Here is an 8231-nt window from a genome sequence, read left to right on the forward strand (position 1 = left end):
CCTCAACCACGGTGCCCTGATAGCGAAGGGCACAGTCACTCCTCTCCTCCGTCTGAGGAGAACGTTCGTCCCATCTTTTTCTCTCTGTTCTCCTCCCTCTCGGTAATTCTCCCGTCGGCAGAATAAAAACGCAATGACAGAGAAGAGAGAGAGAGAGAGAGAGAGAGAGAGAGAGAGAGAGAGAGAGAGAGAGAGAGAGAGAAAGAGAGAGAGAGAGAGAGAAGGAGAGAAAGAGAGAGAAAGAGAGAGAGGAGAACGAAGAGCTTCTTTTTACGAGACACAGTCTCCAACAAGAGCTGCCCCGGAGGCACAGAGGGAGAAAAGCATTATGAATAATTAACTCACAGAAATGTCACAAGCGGCAAAGAAAAGTGTAATCATTTCTCTGTCGGGTTTAGAGGTCTGCTTTTTATTCTATTCCTCTATGCCCGATGGCGCACCGCGAGACAGCAGGGATGGCATCTCAACCCATCCCCTAAAAGCATCCAATAGGTTTCCCCTACATACTTTTCAAATCAAAGCAAATAAAACATTAATATTTGAACCTTTTAGCTACATCACAAAGACTTCCAGCTGAGATCTCTTACATTTTTAATCACAAGACATTGATGTCGGTCTCATTAGCTGTTAAATCACATTTGAAAAACACAAATCTCTCTTACTAATGGTTTAATCAATGTCAGCGTCTGGGGTTTTGTCTCTTTAACGCGCCACGTCCTGTGCACTGCATGCCCTCTCTGAAAAACTGACAAATTACACATTTTGCACACCCACCCACTCCCAACAACTTACATTTGTCCACTGCCCTAAAAACCTCAGAGTTCTGAAATGAGTTATGGATTACCATGACCCAATTTTAATAAGGTAACTGCAGGTATATTTCAGTTTTAGTATGTCATTTTTCACAGACTCGTTACCCTGGTGACAAAAGCACTGCATGTCCCCAGCTGTGTTTATCTGAGTGCTATATTTAAAAGGAGCGGTATTTGTTTCTTCGCCTACATGGTTTGCAATCAAGTTCAGAATGTGTATATTCAACATTCAGTACGTGATCATCATTTTGAGTAGGTCTCAGGGAGCAGAATGCTATACAGTACAAAGCTTGGAGGCTTTGGACAGCTCATAGGATTCTCACATCATTATGTGCCTGGAATTGTGTTTTAGCAAGCAAAATAAAAAAAGGCTTCACTGTTATGGGTCGTTTATTGATTGAGGGTTAGGGTAGATGGATAATATTAACATCATGGATATTTCACAAGTTATTTCAAGTAAGATATATTGTGTACATCTGCTGCTGTAATTAAATACACAAAAACTGAAATTACCGGGACAATTTTCTCAATGTATGCGTGGCACTGAACAAAGGGGTTCCTTAGGGGAGTGTAAAATATACACCAACAGCTTGTATAACAGGACAGTTTCAGGGCAATGCACACCATGAAAGAGACAGTACCCACTGCAGCAGTACACAATACCACACAATGTGGAAACAATTCCCCATGAAGCTCTATTGTTATTAGAAACTTGTGATGTCTGTCCAGGAGACATGGGACATGGGTTCCTGTGTTGTTCTATGAATAGATGTGGTGGCCAACCATTGTCACACCATTGTTGGGTTTCATTTGAACAGCTGGGGAGTTGGGCTCTTGTGGTGCAAACTTGGAGGCAGTAGTTACACAGTAGTTACACAGAAGCTCCACAACACTAACACATATTAACAGTATCATCTTTTATATAAACAGTTCCACTATAGTCATAGTCACATCCGCTCAGATAGATAGGACGCACATGTTAGGAAAGCAGACAAATTGCTATTTTTCTCTCAGATTGTCCATCAATGTTTAAACCGTACCGTAAAACTAAAAGTTTTACACTGTGTAATTCTTCACCTTGCCCACGCAGGGGAAAAGCGCTCTGCGCTCCTCGTTTAGCGGTGACTGGCAAATCAGTGCGCAAAGAGGAGCAGCTCCCTTAACGGAGCAATCAGTATGGTAATTCAGAAGCAAAACGCCACGAAATCCTCACTCTGAGCTGTAGCAAGTTTAAATAACCCAACAATAGCATTTAATTAGCGGACGACCACACCTGAGCGTTTAAGATTTAACCGAGGTGGAACTCTCTGTTGTTTAAAAATGTCTCTGAGTTTAATTATTCTGAATGCAAGTCTGGGAGAGATTCTCCAGGGCTTTAATTAGAGACTGAATTAAAGCTATGTAAATCCAGATGGAAGGCGACGGTTTTTAAATAGAGTTGTGTTGCATCTGGTATTTTATTTCCAAATATTTTCTAAAGAGAAAACACCCCAGCCTTTCTTTTGAAGTGTGTTAAAACTCTCAGGCGTAATGTCCCTGAGGTGCTAGTGAGGACTACCACTGTCTTAGCCACAGGGTGTGACGAAAAACTAATAGTTAGAGGCGGTGTGTGTGTGTGTGTGTGCGCGCGTGCGTGCGTGTGTGTGTGCGTGTGTGTGTGCGTGTGTGTGTGTGCGTGCGTGCGTGCATGCGTGTCTACTGTACATGTGTGCAAGTCTCAGTGTGACTGTTCAAATGAGTTAGAAGCACTCTGAAATCTGCTGATGCGCTGTGAAAATAAAAGCATGGAGATCAACCTCCTGTTGGGTGAAACTAAATCCAAAGTAAGTGCCTGGGCCCGGACTGAGAGTCAACTTCTCTGAATAGTAATGGCCTGTTTCAGCCGTGTTTGCCATCAAATTAGCCCACGCACTGATAGCACAGCTCTGAATACAGTACATGCAGAATTCAAATGAGGGAGAGAGAGTAAAGTTAAAGTTTGGTGAGCTTTGAAAGAGAGAGTGTTTCATTTCCGATAGGCTCCGATTCAGATATGCCTGTTGCAGCGACACTAGTTACAGTACATGTGGTTCACTTGCTTGAGTACAGCTTTCTAGTCAGAGCGGGAGTGGTACTTTGGCAATCTTCAATGTGTCCTCAAATTATAAGACTGTGTTCTATCCTATACCAAGCAGTGTTGTTATCTTATCTATTCTGTGAGATATCTGAACATGACTGCTGGAAACCACGAAGCCCTGTAATATCAAGCATTACTTTTGCTCTATTCCCTTCAAATGTGTTTCCTACTAAGACAAGTACACAAACCGTGGAATACATTTTGAACACCAAAGCAAGAGACGCTGCTATCTTCTTAAGAGGCTTGAGGCTGAGTCCCCTACTGTTTGCCTCGCTGCGTTGTGTATCGACGAAACACACCTCTGAGTCAAGTCCCAGATTGTGGGTTTCTCTCTCTGTAGCTCCAGCTGTCACTCTCTTCTCCCTCTGTCTTTGATCAGTGAAGGAGCGCAGGGTTTGCCCTGGAAGCACTATCAGTCCAACTCAGCAGGAGAAAACAAGGAACAGGAGGGGGCAAGGATGTGTGGAGGGAGGGATGGCAACATTTTCCTCCATCTCTCTCTCTCTCTCTCTTTCTCTCTGTGTCTCTCCCATTGAACCTCTTAATTAGAGGTTCATTTAGACTTCTGAGAGATGACATGCTTGAACTTCACCAGACTGACTCAGCCGGATCTGAGCTGTGTATCTGTCTGATGTCTGTGTTTGTTTGTATTGACAGTTTGTGTAGGGTTTTGTGGCTAAAATGTATGTGAATAGTTATGGGGGAAAAACCCTCCAAACTTGAGTTCTTCTTGGTTAGTCACAATCTAGCATACTAAATATTCTGTAATCAAGAAACCAAAGTTTCTTTTGAGCTCATTTATTATACCAAGTTAACAGGAACGTTTCAATACACCCAAATCATCAGCACAGAGAGAGAGATTCTCTACACAAAGACAAAGGGCAGCCTTTTTATTGCCAAATCAAAAGTTCCCAACTTTTCCCCTTTCAATCTTTAAACCAGATGTAATCCTTTCATCTCCCCATATACTCAGAGGATGTAACTTTTCACCTCTCCACATACAAATCATAGGTACCTTTCACCCCTCATAGGTACCTTTCACCCCTCATAGGTACCTTTCACCCCTCCATATGCTCAGAAATGTGTTATTGCAACAACAGTAGCCAGTAAAAGTCAACATGACTCTCAAGTCAAAAGTTCACTATACATATGTGTGTATGAAGGTCAAATGATCAGTAGCCAATATATCCTGTTGTTAAATATGAATCCAATATATCCTGTTGTTGAGTATGAATATAGCATTAATAATCAGATGATCAATTATCACCACATAGCCACATATCAATTATCTTCCACATAGCCAATGATCTAGCTTGACAATTGTTCAATCATTTGATTTAATTTAATTTAACAGTTAATAGATTGAGTTACAATGAAATTGATCACAGCCCTAACCCTAACCCTAATCCTTGTGCAGAGTGTACTGTACTGTATGTCTCCTGTATGTAGCCTCATGACGCTTTATAGCAGGTTGGCCTTTGTACTGTGGGTCTGGCCAGTGCAGTCAGTGCAATGTCTCTCTCTCATAGTACCATAGTCTCCCCATAATTAAGCTGCAGAGGTGTCTGTTTCTGAGTTTCTGTCATGGCTTCTCCAAAATTCAATGGGAGTCGATGGGAAGTGTCCACATCCATATTTTAAAGGTCTGTTGAACTAAGAGGATCTGGTGTGTTTGCAACTTCATCACTCTCATCTCAACAAGTCCTGAACTCTGTATACAGGACAGGACTTTATGAAACCAATTTGTAGTCTATAGTCTAAAAAGAACTTTCAATTATTGAGTGATATAACGTATTCTGTACAATATATCTACAGACATTTTTCCTGTCCCTGTGTCCCCCATGTATTATATTATACTTTGCTCAGGGGATGAGGGTGCTTTCTTAAAGGGCTTTGAGGGGAAGTTGCAGTTTAAACACAGCTGTCTTTGATGTTATGTGACAGATCATGGGTAACAACCAGTGCATATCTCTCATTTGAGAATAAAAAGTGCATTCTGGTTTCCTTGTAGATGCATGGTGAGAAGCTGCTCAAATGGCTTATCTGTGGAGGCAACAAGAGGGTTTCTGTCCCACTGGGAGTGTTTCTGACAGGTCACAATCTTTGTCTCTCTCTCCCTCTCTCCCCCCCCCCCCCCCTCTCTCTCTCTCTCTCTCTCTCTCTCTGCAGGGCTGAAGCAGATCCATGCTCTGTCCATCCAGGGGAACTATGAGATGAGGATTGACCTGGAGGACTTTGAGAACAGCACAGCGTACGCCCAGTACGGGACATTCGGAGTGGGCCTGTTCTCTGTGGACCCTGACGATGATGGCTACCCACTGACTGTGGGAGACTACTCTGGAAACGCAGGTACATGGGTCTATCTTATTTTATTTCTGGTTGGTTTAGATTTTTAACCCCTAACCCATCACTCAGAGGTACTCGTCTGGGGTGAGTTTCTTTAACCATCGTAGCACTAAGATTAACTTTCACCCGTAGCCTTCCATCGACTTATGATTATCTCTGTGCTATGAAACTTTGGGGAAACTCACCCTTGATCCACATATACACCATGTGTACTTGAAGACTGATAATGAAAATGAAACCTGACAGAAAACAATCCTCTGTCAGATAATCAAAAAACGCATCAAACCGGCCAAGAAGCAAGATTAAACTACAGAGACTCAAACGCATGCGTTACTCAAACACAATTGCCAGCGTAATTCAACAATGCTGCAGCCAACCTGCATTGTCAGAGTGGAGCAGCAGAGGCAGGCCTGCAGTTAAGTGCTGAGGGGAGTGGCTGGTCCCCACAGTGAGGTGTTTGTGTCCACTGGTTAAACAGTACAGACAGGCACACAGAGACACTGTCTGTGTGTCAGTTCCCCAAACGTCACATCCCAGCCAGAAAGCCGTCCCCATGATTAAATTACTCCCAATTAATTACCCTCAGTGACCCGAAGCGTAAACAAAAAAAACCTGCCGCTGCAACAAAGAAACAATTGAAAGAACCTTTGGGGAGCGGAGCACGGAAAAACACGGTAGATCTGAGAGATGGAGGAGAGGAGGTGGAGAGGAGAGAGGAGGAGTGGCAGGGAGGGAGGACGGAGCGAGGACAGATATGCAAAGTGGAGTGGAGGTAGAGAGGGGAAAGGAGGAGAGTTGTGAGGAGGGAGAGAAGAACAGAAGGCAGAATAGGAGGATGAGAACAAAAGGACAGGCCTTGCAGAGATAAGTTACTGCTCTAAAGCTTGTCCAAGAAGTCTTCCACATTGCTGCTGACCTTGAACGGTCGTGCTTGTTGGGTCACCCAGCGCAAGCCTCCCCCTCTCTCCTCTCCCCACTGCCTCCTCTCCCCCCCTCCCTCCCAACTAGCAGGATCATTATTGTTGTTATTATCATTCGATGTGAATGCAGTATCCTTCCTCCTAGTCCTGTAGCTCTGATTTGAACAGTGGACAGGTGCTCATTTGGACTGGAAGCAGCTGGATCCTAATGGATTTCAGAGCCGCCGGGTCCCTCCAGCCACCAAGGTGACACTGAGAGGGCTGCAAATGAGCCTCTAAGTGGCCATGTTTTCCTCCCCGTTGTTTTCATTCATCCGCTGGTCAGCATGCTGTCACGTTGGTTTTGGGCTTTTTATAAACGTCTTGCCGCGCCGGGACTCAGTGGGGGAACACGGAACTCGCACGTCGTCGGATCTGGCACTGTTGGTTACCGTGGAAACAGCGAATGGGCAAGCAGGGGAAACTGAGTGGGAGCCGCGGAGAGCCGGGTGGCCACACCCTGGGCAATTAAAAGCTTTTGAGACCCAGATGAGCTGCTACAGAGCATCTCTCGGGTTGGATGGAGTGCTGCTCTCCTATTTCGGGCGTTTTTCTATCAGTTTTCTATGTTTTTTGATACCTCTCTCTGCCTCTGGTCACAGCTACTACAGGAGGTATTAGAAAAAGAGAGAGAGACAAAGTGGAGGAAAAGACATAGATGAGCTGCAGGGAGGGAGGAGTTTTCTGAGGAATGGTTCTTATGTCAGAGGGCCCATTTTCTGTGAAAGCTCTGAGTCCTGATTCAGTAAAAACCTGTAGATTGCTTTCCTCTTTCTCTTGTTATGCTGTTCAAGTGTTATATTTACTGACCAGACCGCAAGTATTGGTATCATTTTATTTCACAGTTTTCTGCAACTGAATTTAAAAGTTTCGAAAAGTAGCTTGAAAACTAAATACAGTGCCCTGTGTAAGTAAAAGGACAGTGAAACATTATGTTCTTCTTTTGGCTCTACACTCCAAACGTTTGGATTTTAAATCAAACATTTGTGTACATATTGGTTTCACCATTCATAAATTACAACACCTTTTATGGATAGTCCCCTTATTTCAGGGTCCCCAAAAGTAATGGGACACATCAATGTCCAAATTAAGCACTCTGTGTTTAGTATTTGGTCGACAACCCTTTGCCTGCAATAAGTGTCTGAAGTCTGCAACCTATTGACCCCACCAGACGCTGGGTATCTTCTCAGGTGATGCTCTGCCAGTCGTGTTCTGCTGCCATCTTCAGTTGTTGTTTGTTTTGAGGTCTTTTTGCCTACAATCAGGAAATGAAATGCATGTTCAATTGGATTTAAATCTGAAGTAGTCAAGACCTGTCCACGTTTTGGCCCTGAAACACTCCCTAGTTGCTCTGGCAGTATGTTTGGTGTGTCTTACTGTATGACAAAGTACCATCCAGTGAATTTGGAGGCATTTGCTTGCATTTGGAGGCACTCAAGCAGATGTTTCTGTACACTTCAGAATACATTCTGCTACTGCCGTCAGCAGTTACAATCATCAATTAAGACAAGTTAGCAAGTTCTGGTGGCAGCTATACATTCCCAAACTTAACACCCCCCCCTTCAACATGTTTCACAGATGAGGTGGTATGCTGTAAATCTTGGGCAGATCCTTTTTTCTCCAAACTTTTCTCTTGCAATCAGTTTGCGATTGCTGAGCTCACCAGTGCTTTTTTTCATTTTAATGATGTTCCAAGCTGTTGACTTTGTTTCTGATAGTTTCAAATTTTTCAGCCTAATAATGGCTTCCTTGACTTTCATTGAAATGCAAAGACTATAATCAACACTAGACATTGACATCTCTCTTATGCCTGCACAAATGATGTGATGGAACACACTTGACTTGATTTGTGTTGAAACACCTGTCAAGCCAATTGTCCCATTACTTTTGGGTACCCTAAAATAATGGGACAATGTATCAAAAGTGTTGCAATTTCTGAATGGTGAAACCAATATGTACACAAATACCATCAAATAAAAGCTGAGAATCTCTACTTTA

The 8231-nt window shown here is 43.4% G+C and overlaps 1 protein-coding gene across 1 annotated transcript in view; it reads left to right on the forward strand.

The window, feature by feature from the left end:
- The window catches only part of fibcd1b (fibrinogen C domain containing 1b), a gene marked incomplete at its 5' end in the record, with an annotated part of 76010 nt that overhangs the window by 66417 nt on the left and 1362 nt on the right, over nucleotides 1-8231 (forward strand). Inside the window, one exon of the mRNA XM_083669760.1 lies at nucleotides 5098-5277. Coding sequence (XP_083525886.1) covers nucleotides 5098-5277 — 180 coding nt within the window. The remainder of the gene's footprint in view (nucleotides 1-5097; nucleotides 5278-8231) is intronic.

The sequence above is a fragment of the Argentina silus genome, assembly GCF_951799395.1.
Source record: "Argentina silus genome assembly, chromosome: 5".
Lineage (NCBI taxonomy): Eukaryota > Metazoa > Chordata > Actinopteri > Argentiniformes > Argentinidae > Argentina > Argentina silus.